This window comes from Cryptotermes secundus, unplaced genomic scaffold (assembly GCF_002891405.2).
Source record: "Cryptotermes secundus unplaced genomic scaffold, Csec_1.0 scaffold1009, whole genome shotgun sequence".
NCBI classification, from domain to species: Eukaryota; Metazoa; Arthropoda; class Insecta; order Blattodea; family Kalotermitidae; genus Cryptotermes; species Cryptotermes secundus.
Window position 1 is genome coordinate 864,416 of NW_019744133.1, and position 16,361 is coordinate 880,776.

The following is a 16,361-nucleotide window of genomic DNA, read 5'->3' on the forward strand; positions in this document are numbered from 1 at the left end:
TTATTTCAATCTCAAGTTCACAAATTAAACTGTCACCAATATATAATTGTTTTGTACAATGAAAGATGACAGTACTCACATAATCATAGACCTATATAATAAACAGAAGGATGGTTTCTGTATATATGATAATCTGTATATAATTTTCAAATCAGAAAAACCTCCTTTTCCCATAAGATGAAAGTATAATACACATTTGTTCCCCTTCAATAAACCCAATGTCCTTTATATGCATATTGTTAACATCATTTTCTAAACCTTGACAACAGAATCCCCTGTACACATTTTCTTACACAATGAATGTCACTTACCCTGAGATTTTATGTCATGCCAAAACCACAACCTGAAGAGTAAAAATGGACTAGCTAACACATTTAAGGGAACAGTCAACCACAGGCCAAGGATTAGTTACATATTCATATTTTAACACAGTATGTGAAATAAGTCTTCTAATAATGTTAGTCATTTTAAGAGCAAATTTTTAAAATATTTCTCTTCAATCTACCAGTAAAATCACATTTTTATACCACTTTACTAAATGCAACATTTTTCACCACTGTTGAGACACTGTAACTGATACAAGAAACGGTTAATTCATAGAATGCATAGAATAAAAACGCCCGGACAAGTTTCCATATTCTTTACAATTTTATACAAAATTTCAGCATTTTCTGAAATATAATTCAACCTTGTTTCAGAATCAGTTTCTTCAATAATATTGTTTCAAACATATTCAACCAATGGATATGTCTTCAAATGGTTCCTCACAACAGAATAACTTTCATTTAGGAAGAACTCTGGCCTTCAACACATAGAAATGAAATAATGAAGATAGAACCTAGTGGGTGGCAGTGCGAGAGAAAGACAACACACATGAGCAGTCCTGCTACCTTTGTTTCTCTTGCACCTTTCCCGCTCATGCATCTAGGCAGAGGTTCTTATTATTTGAATTTATCATTACTAGAGCTGGAACTGAATTTTGAAACACTTTAAAACTAAGAAAGAGAGTGAGAAACCATATTTAAGTCAAATTTATCTCAATAATTAAATTATTCCATACTTACTCAATTGTATAGATATTATGATCTAAGAGTGGTCATATGGTTCAGTGGTAGGTTAAATTTAAAGGCAAGTACAACACCTGGAAGTTGTATACAGGAATGTAGGTATACCTCCACACATTAAAACCTCAGCACTAAATGGAGGTGACTGCTCACCTTCATGCCCCAGCCCCTTTATCCCTGGAGAAAAAGCCTCCATTGGACAGCAAGCTGGGTGGACCCCAGAGGCAGTTCTGATGCTGTGGAGAAGAGAAATATGTTACCTCTGCCAGGAATCGAACCCAATTCCACAGTCATCATAGTGATCCCAGCTCCTGGAACAGTGGCAGCAATTGATACAGATGGGCAGTAACTTTATAAGCGGACCTCTGGAAAGACTGACAGATGGAGAGGTTTGATGGCTTGACCACCCACATAAAAGTGGAAACATGAATGGAAGCATAATCTTTATTTCCCAATGAAAAATTTAATTTTACATCAAGAGAAAATATTTAAATGTCTTCTGTAGACTGTCAAAATGATTAAAGGCAAGAAAACTTCATGTATTGCATCCTGAGGCCATCAAAAAAGCACCAAGAAAGTAAACAGCCAGATAGTCCTTTTCTGCTACTGACAAATCAGATGCGGTGCACTTAAAACAAATAAAGCATTTGCAGACTGCACATCCATTGCCTCATTTCAAGTTTCACCACTTAATGGCATACAACTCAAAAATAAATAAACAGAGAAAAGATGTAGGTTGTTCTGCAGCTTTTCTCAAACTTCAAGAATTAGGTTGTCTTTAAGGCTGTTGATTCAATGTTCCATTTAAAACAACGAAAGAAATGTAAAGTGAAGTTGGCAACATTACCATTTTGAAGAATTAAGATTGTCTTTAAGGCTCTCCCTCCAAAGTTGTATTTAAAGCAATGTGAGAAATGTAAACCTACAGTTGAAACACTACCACTTTGTAAGTATCAGTAACTTGGAACAAATTTTGAAACCCACACTTCAGGAGTCAGTATATTTTGTACTGTTCTGGGCAAAGTTGACAGTTGACTTATTTACAGAAGGTAACTGTACTTATTTTCCTTCCCCCTCCCAAACCCCACTACAATTTCATGCAATTTCTAGTCAAGACATAATTCTCTGTAAATGAAGTATATGTGTTCCTCGTTCTTGCTCCTAAGTATTTCAATAAACATGGGGTTCATAAATTTCAAAACTGTGGAAATAAATTCAGCTAATGAAGCTTTATTTTAAGAACTGAAAAAAAGCAAACTGCTGTCCTGTCTATATCTAATCACAAGCTGCAAAACTGTGGAAATGATTACTGCCAATGAAGGTCAATACATTTCTTTCAAACTGAACTGATGCCCCATATGACATATGCTATCATGTAGCATGTGATCATGCAGGCAAAAGATCCATCTCTCGTAACAGTGGTTTTCAAATCATCTCACAGAATGTTGGTCACACATAATCAAAACTAGAAGAAAAACCATTAGAAACAGCACATGAACCTACTTACTTGTCTTACAAAAGAGGAACTCCTCTGAGCCAATTTTGAGACACAAATGACCACTTCTGTGGTCTAGTGGTCAGAGTTCCTGCCTACTGATCCAGAGGTCCTGGGTTCAATTCTTGGCACTACCAGATTTTATGAGAAGTCTTGGGTTGGAACAGGGTCCACTCAGCCTCATGAGGATAACTGAGGAGCTGTTTAAAGGAAATAGCGACTCCGGTCTACAAAACTGAGATTAACGGTCATGGGGATCTGTTGCACTGACCACGTGACACCCTCTATCTGCAAAAATTGGCACTAACTTCGCCGACAAGTGGCGGTTGCTCAGTTGATATCACTTGTGGACTACAGACCACAGAGATGATGGTTAATATTACTGTAAGGTTTCACAGCAATGAAGTCCAGATTCCTGCTCTAGACGCACCTCCCTGAGGTAATGAGCACAGATACAAGCCAACGCCTGTTACTTGCTATTTCTTGCATGTATTCATGTTACGACTGTTGTAGAAAGGATGTTATCAGACAGGTGCCAGGGTGTCAGCCCTATGTCCAAACCCAGCCTCTCACAGACATGGCAAGACATGGACTGTTTTGACCTCAGTCAGTGGCATGTCAGTTAACAAGCGATTCAAGGAAAACTTGTATGTACAATGGATAGCAGAAAGTAGATCTGAGTTGATGCAAACAGAAAACAGAAGACCGTTGACTGAAATGATGCATAACTGGACAGTACAACCATGGAACATGGTACTGATGAAAGTAATTACAAAGAGCTTTTCAAAAGCTGGGATCACAAATGCTCTTGAAGGAAGAGAGTATGAGAGGTTGTGGGCTCAAGATGAAAACAAGGACGGAGATAGCAAACGGTGCCAGACAGCAGGTCCAAGGATCATAAAATATATAAAGCAACTGTTTCATCACGAAGTCATAACTAATCCTAAGACACTAAGCCATCATAACTTTCCATACAATAATTAATACGAAGGTTGGCAGACCACGTCTGGGGTGAGAGGCAAGATGTGCCACGGCAACTTCGTCATTAGGCAGGTAGCCCGCCGCAAAAAGTTTGATCATTAATACAAGGACATCAGCTGCTACAGTGTCTGTCACTATCCTTTGTCCTGCTTGGCAAGTTTATTACAATCTCTTAATAACTGGAATTTCTTGATGTTCTTAACCCTTGAGCAAGCATGCCCTGAAATTTGATTTCAGCAGACCTGAGGCATACTGTTTACAGCACCTTGCTTTTACAAAACTCATTGTTGTGAATAAAGTATTGTTAATTTTCATTAAAACTATTTTTGTTCCTCATTAAACATAAGAGCTATGTTCATTGTATCATTATTAACAGTACAGTTCACATAAAATATAAACTAACAAACAAAGACTATTGCAATTCATTTATGGTTCAATGAATAAATATGTATTATCTCAGAATCTACACTTTTGTTTATCACAGCTATATGTTATTCATACATACTGTGTGCATTAAAATTGGCTGCATGAACAGCATTCTTCAGTTGTGTCTGCATATTTCAATCCTATATTTTTCACAATTTATTTTTGCTCACCAGGTCTACACATCCATCTTCTTCATCTTCAATGGTTTTCTATTTTCAGATTTGACTTTATTTTGACCACATGAATAAAACATGGCTTCCATCAGCAACAATAATAAATTCTTTAAAACTACCATCTTCCATTTTGTTTGGTATTATCTGCACTGGAGTAATAAAGGATGTGTGCAATGACCAACAACATGTTCATTAGTGAAAAGACATGGCTGTTGACAACCATGTAATACAAGCTACCATGCAATGAATATTTTATAAACTGTGGTTAACTCCATACTATTCCCTTGAATGACTGGTACATTACTGCCTCCTGAAGTTACTAGGCTGCTCTGGTCACACACAATTCTGTGACTGCTTCTACTAATAACACTTTTTTTTCTGGAATTATAAATCTCCGCAGCCTCTCTCTATCTGATTTCTCTTTTAAGTATTCTCACAATTTCATCTGCCATACCATGTATCCTACAAAAATAATGAGAACATAATTAATATCTATATTTATATTTACTAAAAATGCTTTTGTGTTACAAACATGGCAATCTAGTCATTCATCTTCTTTTACTTAATTTGACTGTATCACTTGATGGTTGTTAAAGTGTGAAAAATACTTACATGACCAGGTTTGTAGCAGATTCAGTATACTAGATCCATTTCCATTAGAGTTGCATTGTCCAGTGACGGTTTGACTGCATTAACAACAGACCTAATGACACTAAAGGAATATGGAAAGAGCAATAGATGGAAGGCATGTAGTGCAACTGTCACATTACAATTCATAAAAATGGTGTAATCTACAAAAGACACCTACTCAAGGGTTAATGGATCAATACTGCACTGTTACAGTAATGCCTACTGTAAAAATTGGTATTGGTGCTTGAGAAAAATATGATTTCCTACAGCTGTTCTACTGCTACAGTTGGGTACACTGCCCAATATCCGCCTGATTATTTTAGAAAAATATATGTGTGGAGTAAACAAGTGTGGACTTGGTCCACCGAACCTATGTCCTGTAATTTTCCATACGAAGACAATGTACAAGGCAAGACTCAGTGCCTAAGAGGGAGATATGACGTCAGTTACCGGATGTAAATTTGCTTATAAACTCTCCGTAATCACAGGAGAGGGGGGATACTTTCGAAGACTTCGTGCCAGCCGTCTCTATGCGACTCAGCTCAGCGAAGTGGACTTAGAAATGTCAGCTCGTAGGGTTCTGGTCTTGCCTTCATATAATCACCAATGGCTGTATGAATTTCATCTTCTTTTTTTTTAAATGCCAAACACACAAATGCACAGACTAAACAAGTTCAGTGCAGTGAATGACCTCTTCAGTTAACCCAAAATCAGCATGCCGTCTACATGCAAAATAAATTCAATGTTTGTCTGCATGGAATGCTTCTGACATTTTTGGCCTCTTGGACATCTGACAAGACAGAAGACTTGTTTCTGAAGTGGAAGCACCCATGGGGCAGTTTACTATTCAAAGTGGTACAGCAAATGTAAGAATGCTGGTAAGAAAAACAAAAAATAGCTCATTAATCATTGAAAAAAAAATGGTATGACTCTTTAACATTTCAAAGTTTAGGCTTTGCTATATGTGATGAAAGATTTGTACAAACTATGACTAGGGATTGAACCCATGACCCTTTGAATGACAGTCTTGTGTCATCCCATTCTCACCAAGACCAACCACCCACAATATCCTACATACCACCGATTCAATAACATTACACATGTCTGAAAACCACTGTTTTAAATTTCACAAAGACCTGGTAGGCTAAACAAATAAGCTGCTTGAAGTCCATCTCCTCTATGAACCAGAGTACATCATATTTTGTGTAGGCAACCTTACAGAAGAAAATTTCTGTCATGTCTGAATTTCCCACTGGTATATAAAAGCCAAACGTACATTGAAAATAGAATCTAGTTAACTCTCTAATGATGACACAATAGGTTATGTCACAAACTGAACATAATACACCCTTGTTCCCACAGTAGATGAAATACACCTCCCTAATTCTGGCACACATACTCTTACATATTTAATGATCAAATTTGTTTTGACTCTTCTATACATGCGCACACAACAAACAATGCACATACACTTCTTGTAGTTCACCATCACACCCATGAGATGATATTAACAGTCATTCTCAGTTTCTTTAAAAAAAGTATCATATAAACTGGAGAAGAGCAAAATGCATTGTAGGCATCTTATAGTGTATTAAGACCATCTGGATGTCTTATTGAGCAGCTGTGTCATTGTTGGCTGAAACTTCCATTACACGCCTCTGTTGCGCAGATCTTTCACCTACAACAAAATAAAAGATAAGAAATGCAATGAAGAAGAAAAGTTTAAATGCTGCTATAATGAAAGCATGTACAGACAATGCTCCACTGGTAAATGTTACAAAATAGTTTTCAGTAACTGGGTTCATGAAAGAAGGAATATGTAATGAAGTACTTCCAGTGCATCCAGATGTGGTCTGTGTAGACCTATCTGGCCTCTGACCCCCTAAGCAAAGACAGAGAATCCGTTTCTGAGGAGGAGGCACGAATACACTGCATTCTGTTAACCCCAGTGACAGGATGATCATGAGAACAATCATTGGCAGAGGAGGCGTGTGCTGTGTACATGCTTGCACATTCATATGTGCTTGTGTACACACAGAGGGGAGACCATGCGCATCTATAGGTGCTACAGCTTCCAAAACAGGGCAAATTGGTATAAAAGTTTGATGATAAAAGCAGGTGTCAAAATTCATTATATATTCAAGAGCTGGCCAGTATGAAGTAATAAAACTGCCAGGTTACATAGGATCCTGAAAATGAGGTCTCAAAATTCAAGCAATAAAACTCAGCAAAGTCATGAAATATAAAAGTCTCAAAATTACATAAAATATCTGTGAGTTAAATCTACTTGGAGAGCCCAATACCATTCAAGAATGCCAAACATCTGGTGCACTACATCACTCATCTCCAAGGATACTGCAAAACACTCCAAAAAGATGGACGGTACAATGATATTCTTCATAAAATGGACATTCTATGGAAGATGTAGAACAGTATGGACTCCCTGCCAATCACAGAAGACATGGTCTAAGGCATGAACTGTCTTTCCCCACTCAAACACTGGGGCGATGGGTTCGAATCACACTTCAGGCATGCATGTTTACATTTATTCTGTTTGTGTTGTTCTGTGTAGGCAGTGGTCCTGCAGCTGACTGACCCCCTACCCAAGAGTCCTACTGACTGTCTACATGATTGAGAAACTAAAACAGAGGCCAAGGTTCATCATGGACTGTAGTACCCACACATTATTATTATTATTATTATTACTATTTCATCATCATCATCATCATCATCATCATCATCATTTTTCGACTTGGCACATAAATAATAAAGAATTCAATTATTATTATTATTATTCACTCATGGAGCTGAGCCTTTCTTGAAAAGCCACCAATTGTACAGCAACTCAAGAACTTCCCAGCATTTTACGGAACCTGAAGTTTCATAATCGTTTTCACAAAAGCCCTCCACTCAGACAGATCAATCAAATCCATCCCATCTCTCTAAGTTCCATTTTAATATTGCCCACACACCTTTGACTTGGTCTTGCTAGTGGTCTCTTTCCTACTGGCTTTCCCACCAATATCCTATATGCATTCCTCTTCTCCCCCACTTGTGCTATATGCCCTGCCCATCTCATCCTCTTTGACTTGCTTGTTCTAATTATACCTGGAGAAGAGTACAAGTTATGAAGCTCCACACTATGTAATTTTCTCCAACCTTTTGTCACTTCATCTCTCTTCTGTCCAAATATTCTCCTCAGCACCCGTTATAAAACACCGTCATCAGTCCATGTTCCTCCTTTAATAACAGAGACCAAGTTTCACACCCATACAGAACCACAGGCAAAATTATAGTTTTGCATACTCCAACTTTTATGTTTCTCACAGCAGACAAGACTGACTGAATGGTAGCAAGCATTACCCACATTCAGTCTCCTCTTAATTTCCTCTTGAATCAAGTTTCGATTTGTTATAGTCATTCCCATATATACGAACTGTGCCACATTTTCAAAATATGTTAGTTGCCTTTGTGTCATGATTTTGCCCTGCATCTTGGTGACGAGACAGTAGTTTTCTCCGTTTGTTATTATTATTGCTGTTGTTGTTGTTGTTGGTTCCCCACAAGATGAACAAACTGGTGCAATACTCTCTATGGAAGGAATGTCCTACAGTTCAATGTGAATGCCAAATTACAGAGGCCGTCTGGAATTCTTTACACTCCCAAAGTGTTATCTCTAATAGAGGTGAAGATTTCAATCTGTGAGCAGAAAGATATTCACACAGGTCGGACTGGAGATCAAACTCTAAACCCTCTGAATGAGAATCCACCATGCCATGAATGCTACGAAAATGAAAAATGTAATAGAGAGTTCAGTTGCAAAGAAGCTGCACAGGAACCTGGTCTAAAGCTTGAAAAAAGTATGGAAAGGTAAAGGAAGCTAAGAAAGGAGACAGCGAAGGAAAGAAGACAGTGGCAAAGCATAAAAAAAAATAAAAGAGGAAAAATGAAACACAGCAAGAAGCTCTGGACTGACTTCCACTATGTTATTATCTGCCTTTCATAATACCTGCATCCCTATTTCTCTATACATAATTCTCACTTTGGAACACTTAGTTCCTGTTTTTATCAAGAATTCTTGGAGCAAAAGCACTCACACTGTTGTCAAGAATGTACCTTGTATATGCGAACCAGCCAATGTTCTGTGGTGTAAGCCTCTTCTAAGACATCGAGTTCAAAATCCTTATTGCCAATCTCAGCACTTCGAACTCGATCATAACCTGGTGGCTTTCCTATAATATTAGAAACAATTTATCAATTTATGTGAGGTGACAAGATTAATGTGCAACAAAGTGGCTCCTTCTTTCTTTCCCACTGACACTGTTTTATAAATTTTGTGGTAAAGATTATGACACTACTTGTTTTGCTGAACTTCATATATGGAGTGGCCCCCAAAAAGAAATGTATGCACACTTCAATGTACAAAATATCTGCTTAAATAATTTACTGGTAATCTAAATCTGATACACAGAAAGGGAAGCAGCGAAGCACGCTGAGCTAAACCAAACATTCCAAGTGCCCATTATTAGCTTGTAGACTCTTCTGAGTTTGCAGGAGTATGAGGTGGTATCCATAATTTCCAGGACTGGTTCTGCCATCTGGTCAAAAATTAATTCTGGGCCTACTAGCAGTCCCTTTCCGCACATATGCACCATTCCCACCGCTTCTGCCATTTTTTAAATACATCCTGGAAATCGTGTTCTGTGGGAGGGTTCAGCACCACCTGCAATTCTGCCTTGATCACCTCAACTGAGTCAAAATTCGGCCTTTCAGTTTTATCTTCAATCGGGGTAACAGATAAAAGTGGCAGGGGACCAACTCAGACGAGTAGGGTGGGTGAGGGCCAACAGTCATGTTGTTTTTGGTCAAAATTCCCTGGTGAAAAAGGAAGTGTGTGATGGTGCGTTGTTGTGATGCAAGAGACAGTTCCTTTTTAGCAAAGTTCGGGGTGAAGTCTTCGCACATTTTCACACAGTCACCATAAAACTTCACAGGAGCATGCGGAACTGATTGTTTGGCCTGGACAATCCCCTTGATGTCAAAGAAAATGATGAGCATGCTCTTGACTTTGCTCTTCACCTGTCTCGCCTTTTTCTGGTACCAGTGAGTTTGGACTTTTCCATTTGGAGGATTGTTGCTTTGTCTCAGGGTCATAACAGTAAATCCAGCTCCTGTCACTAGTGATAACCCTGGACAAGAAGTTGTCTTGTCAGAGGCGCTCTGACAAAGCTCCTCACAAATGTTGACATGCTGCTGCTTCTGATCAGCTGTCAGAATCCGTTTACATGTCCATAACCAATTCCCATCTCATCAGCAAGGTCCTGAATGGTTTGATGTCAATCCTCACAAACAAACTGTTGAAGTCTGGCAAGAGTTTCAGGCATTGTGCAGCTGACGGGCCTACCTGTGTTGGTCGTCCTCAATGGATGTTCATCCTGAACTGAGCATGCCATTCAAACACCTGTGTACAGCTCATGCTTTCCTCTTCAAATGCTTGTCTATTTATTGCAGTCTCCACTACACTTTTTCCAAGATCTGCGTAAATTTGATGCACACTCCTTGTTCCTTTGTTGGATCCATCCTGAAATTGCACAGGCAAGACACACAACTCCAAATAAGATGATGCAAATAAATAGCACGTCCACCCAGCCACATAAAATTTTGTACACTGACTCCCAAGATACTACAACTGCTATAGAGACGAAAGCACCAGTCCTGGAAACTGTGGATACCATCTCGTAGTGCATGAGCATCTGTGGCCAAGGTGTTCATTGAGATAGAGGTACATGATGTTTCAACTTCTTCCTGTAATGTCTCCATTGTTGGTGGGTTTCTACAATATAACACATCCTTCAGGGGCCCTCACAAATAAAAGTAAAGGGGGGTCAAATCAGGTGAGCGTGGGGGATGCTCAACACTACCTCTGCTATATAGTGAGAACCGAAACCAAGTTACATATGAGGAGTACCCCGTGTGGAGGCGGGGTCAAATACCTCCACCGTGACCCTGCGAGTCGTAGGAGGTGACGAAAAGGTAAGTCTCAAATCTGAGACAGTAAAATATGGTCGCAAGTCCCAAGGGACTTCGACCCAAGAAAGACTGCACTGGCAAGGGCCAGCAGCATATACAAAAGACAGACCCATCCTCTCGTCAGAGAGGGTGTCCCACAGAAGCAAGACCCTAACTGTCAAACGGCAATAATTATTAACTGGTCATGAGCCCCAGATGGGGCTTGACACCAAAACTCACTTACTGACTGACCGTCAGTCGCAATGTGACTCTGACTTGAGTTATATATGATTATATAACAAAAGTATGCAGGCAACAAGCAGAAGTCATACAAAATCATGATAACGAAAATGTTCACAATACTGGACAAGGAGAAGCCCCGACATAGAAAGGATAAGAGGCCTAAACTTGGCGGTGGTCAGGCATATGACCGTCCAAGTGACTAGACTGCCAAGGTAATGAATACTGGTACAAACAGGGCATAATCCGCTGTACTGAGCCTGGATTGACAGAGGCCTTGTATATATTGTACAAAGAAATAGAAATTAAGATTAAATTTGTAAATATATGCAAATAATGAAAATGGACTTACTAATACTGACTATGACTGACAAATGACAGACCTGACCTTTCATCAGAGAGGGCACCCCAAATGGACAGGACAGTAACTTTCATATAAGAAGAAACATCTAGGGTTCGACACCAAGACAGACAGACTGACCGACCATCAGTCGCAATGTGACTTTGACTTTGACTTTGACAGTTAGTTAGTGGCAAGAGTGACCAGCAGTACTCAAACCCATCCTCTCTTCAAAAAGGTCCCATTTCAGAACATGTAAAAGTCTGAAAAGGAAAAAAATATGGTCATGGGTCCTCATGGAGCCCATAACCAATAACAGCTGTGCTAGCTAGGGACAGCAGCAATTTACTGGACTGGGCTGGACTGGACAGTTAGTGCTGAAGTTCTCATGAGACAGTCACCACTCCTGGTGGAGATGTGGGAGATGGAGTCCCCATTGTTGGAAGCTGTTACAAACAAATATAATTACCAATCCAAAGCCCATCTCTAGTCACTTAATAAGTCACAATATTTTTCCCAAACTTATGAATAGTGTCTGTGGAATGAAAATATATTCTAAATTAAATAATAAACTTCTGAACTGCATACATATCACATGAATCAAGACCTGATAACTTGAATTTGGAAGTGATATTGGAGGGACACAATGCACCACTTGCTGCATATCAATATGGCTGGCTGTTTACATTATTACACAACTGCAAAGTGACATGCCATACATTCGTAAGTTCATACTAACGTTTACCATCTGTGCAGTTCACTGCTATGTCAACGCATGTGTAGGCCCCAGCAGGCCTAGGGTCACATGGTTTATAACATAAACCCCATTATACTAAGACCCTAACTCACCTCCCTCAGTATAGACTTGTCCAAAACGATAATAGNTCATGAAACAATAAAGGTTAACTTAGTGTGTGAACTAGAAGCTTGAAGATACAGCTATGAGAGGTAGGCACTGCTCTCTCGAAATGACCCTAACTCACCTCCCTCAGTATAGACTTGTCCAAAACGATAATAGCACATTTTATACATAAGACAGTTGAGCAGTGTTGGTGAACCTTCCTTGTCTACACGGAATTCACCAGAAGGAGAGTAGTAATCCCACTCCTTGATATGACTTCCTCGTTCTGTGCTGCCACCAATTCGAACCATCCAAAGGAACTTGTTGATATCTGAAAACAATACACAATAGTATAGAGCAGATACAAACTAAAAGCAATTACATCTGAAATGTATGAACCAACATTTTGGCACCAATGTTACCTGTTCTCAAACTGTGCAGGTTTGTATACTGGTAACACTTGACACTTGTATTCGGGGGGGGGGGGGGGGGTTANNNCTAATCAGAAAACAGTCAGACATTGTCATGTGTAGGTGAGGTACACATGACAAAAACAATGGGTTCTAGATCAGATTATTGGATTTATTAACACCTTCCTTTACAATCACTCTTAAGTACAGGCAATACAGCACTACCACTGATTTACTCACTTCACTAATCACCAGGGCATGCTATCTGTTTCCTGGCAATGGATTTATAACATAGAACTATCACTTCAAATCACTATGAAGTCTTCTTGTCATTTTGTCTTCAATCACTCTGTCCTAATCTGTACTCAACTGCTTCATGCCATCTTCCATGATGTTTATAAACTTTCGGCATGGACCTCACAGTAAACACCCTCTGTTGCCAGAATTGTAGTGTTGTGTTAAAGCTATGTTGCCTAGCACTGGGCACCTCAGTGTTGTGTATTAATTACTGCGAGAGTGTTTATGGAGTCATTGTTTAGCAATGGTGACATTCCTCTATTGTTATAGAAATGGAAATTCTTCTACTGTTGCCAGTGTTACGAATGTGTTTATCTAGCAATGGGTTTTTCTGGCTCCGTAGGTTAATGCTTTGAGAAAAAAAATTACAATATATTCACCCAGAATTCTTACAAGTTTATTCATACCACGAAGTAACAAACTGCCAATGTATGTGAGATCTTAACCATCACTAAGAACCCAGTGATTATTTTGACCATAATCTGAGAGTCCTTATACTGGTAGCATGCACAGAGGCCACATCAGCAGCAAAACATGTATGGACACCACTGACTGCAACTTCTTATGTACCGAGTGCCTCTTACACTCCTCCTCTTGCCTTCCTGTCATAACTGCCTAGCCTGGCTACCTGACTGTGGACATAGATGGATCCCATGCCTGTATTTCATGAGCTGATCAAGCACAAATACAACTGTGCATTATTTTGGAAGCCTCGACACTGACAGTATTGCCATGTGTGACTAGACATGGTGTTTGGAATGATAACTGGAGTTGCCAAATGCTCATAACTTGTAACTACAAATGACTATAACAGTCTCACACACTCCAGACTACAGCACACATAAAGTCTACTGTTGGTTATTCAAATCATCACTAGCTATTGCTAGGTAGTTGCTGCTAACCAAGCAACTAAAAGACTGCTAACCGCCAACTCTGACCTCTAAGTTTTCCCATGGTTCGATCCCGGGTCTGGTCACATGGGATTTGTGGTGGACAAAGTGAGGCAGGTTTTCTCCGAGCACTTCGGTTTCCCCTGCCAATCGTCATTCCACCAATTGCTCCATAATCACCCTCACCTATCATCTGGGGCTGGTACAATAGGCCAGAAGTGGCTGCAGTATAATATACTTAGTCCCACCCCACTAGCAATAAAAAAGAAAGTTTTCCCATTGGTCCTTGCTATACAGCCTCAACATGAATGTCACAGAAAACAATGCTTCCAACAGTTCATATATTGCTGTGAAAACATGCTTACTGCACTGCTGCCTAGCAATGGCCTCCTCTTCCTGTACTACTATTCAAGCTTTTGGCTATCATGTCACAATATATAAACTGAGGTGGGAACCAACATTATCCTTTGTTAGACAAAAGATGAATAAAAATATTAAATTAAACTTTTTTCCCACAATCTGTCTAGAAGTAGGGGTGCCACAGATCAGCCATTTCAGCACATGAACTTGAGACTGTTCAAACTCAAGGCTCTCATGATTAATTGACATATCTGAACATATGGTTGTCACTGAACAAATTGCTGCTTTAACTTGAGACTGTTGCTGATCAGCAAATCCACTGCTTGAAATTAATGCTGCAACTGATCAGCGTGTCTACTCACTTGAATCTGAGACTGCCAGTGATCAGCCTGCATTTCAGATTGCTACAATTCAGTCAATCTACCACCTGACTTGAGACTGCCATGAGCCAACTTATTTAGCATGTCATCAATCAGCTGATATATTGCTTGAAATCAAGGCTGCCAGTATCAGCTCATCTACTTATTTCTGCTTGTATCAACTACCACACTAACAAGCTGAATTACAAGAACTTATAAGATATATCATTTTCACTGTAAATATGCACTTTCACTTTCAGTGTGATACAAAATACCACAACATAATGGATAAGAAACTGACTGCCTCCAAAGCCAAACATGTGATAATAATGAAATTCCCTCTGCTGCTACCCGCCATCATATAATTTTTAAAAAATATTCAGCTAAAGAGTTCGCAATGTATATAAAGAGTCCGATTCAAGTAGCTACAAGGTTTCCCAATATGATCCCTAAAACCAGAACAGAACTTCAATCTCACATTCATCTTGAGAGGGGAGGGACCTTTAACTGCAATACAAAGGAAAACCATTTGAATTGTTAGGAAAATCTCCAGTGCACAGGTCAGACTAATGAGTGGAATTACCTGGGGGCTGTAGTTTACTCTGCTTTACAAAAGGGATTTCCCTCTCACTGCAGAAAAAGTTTCTTGGGAGGTTCGAGGAGACTATTAGCAAGGTATTTAAGCAACATGTGCACAGCGTGGCACTTTCCAGTTTAAAATGCAAGAAAAATATCACAAAATACGTAGTTTCATATAACAACCCAAGAAATATGTACAATAAAATTCAAATGTGGCGATGCTATCATGGAAATTACTACTTTTGGAACATCTACATAATAAATAAAATATTTACATTAGAATCCTAGGTCTACTCAATATGTCTGTAAATTTCCATACCATCAGAGGAGTAACCAGTGAGTCCACCAAATATAACAAGAACATAATCAACATCCAACTCTCGCATGATTTCATAAGCACGATCCTCAGAGGATGCCATCGCTTGACCAACTCTTGATATGTGTGTGTTGTTCCAAGTGTTGTTGTCTACAAGGATTGTTCGATTTGCCATTGCTGTTATCTGATAACCATAATCCCACCATGACATGACCCTCGCATCCTGAAACATAAGCACAAGTAATCAAGAAGAAAGAGACAATTATACACTAATTCCAAATAAACCACTGCTGGAGATATAAGTTAAAATAGTATCCACAGATATACAGATAATGTACTGATCATTAACCATGACTGACAGCCTACAAAGTCATGTCTGGTCAGTATACATTTTTAATAAAATTTATGCTATCAATGAAATGAACATAGAAATGAAGATAAGAAGGCATTACAAAATAAAATGATTCTATAGATAACAATGAAGTTTACAGAAACCCACGATTAGTGAAACCCCGATTTAAGGCTACTTCATGAATTTGTGAGTCTGAACATTAAACTGAGAAAAATCTTAAACGAAGAAATGTAACATTGAGACTACTGACCTAGGATCATTGAAGCTGACATTAAATGTGGGAAAATCTTAAATTAAATGTGGATTCTGCCGCATATAAAAGCTAAGGATTGCCATCCTTACATACAATTCATCATTATGAGTAGTAGTTATTGAATTGAATTGAATTGAATTTATTTACATTCTATAAATCCTAAGCAGGTTAGTACCTTTGGATACAGAACAAGTCAAAATGTTACATACATAAGTACAGGCAATTTTAGCTTAAAAATTAATATAACTTAATTTTACATCATTCTCTATTTACATTGAAGTATTCATCTAAAGAGTAGAAGGAATGAGCATGTAGATAATTCTTTAACTCTGATTTAAACTTTTTA

General features: G+C 38.8%; 1 protein-coding gene across 2 annotated transcripts in view; it reads right to left on the reverse strand.

The window, feature by feature from the left end:
* Positions 1 to 6,053: 6,053 nt before the first annotated feature.
* LOC111874569 (dolichyl-diphosphooligosaccharide--protein glycosyltransferase subunit STT3A) overlaps positions 6,054 to 16,361 on the reverse strand; it is a 42,913-nt gene continuing 32,605 nt past the window's right edge. For both annotated transcript variants that reach the window (XM_023870176.2, XM_023870177.2), the window contains exons 12-15: positions 15,414 to 15,633; positions 12,342 to 12,530; positions 8,886 to 9,001; positions 6,054 to 6,447 (exon numbers count right to left, since the gene is read on the reverse strand). In XM_023870176.2, the coding sequence (XP_023725944.1) occupies positions 6,418 to 6,447; positions 8,886 to 9,001; positions 12,342 to 12,530; positions 15,414 to 15,633 (555 nt within the window). In that variant the 3' untranslated portion in view covers positions 6,054 to 6,417. The remainder of the gene's footprint in view (positions 6,448 to 8,885; positions 9,002 to 12,341; positions 12,531 to 15,413; positions 15,634 to 16,361) is intronic.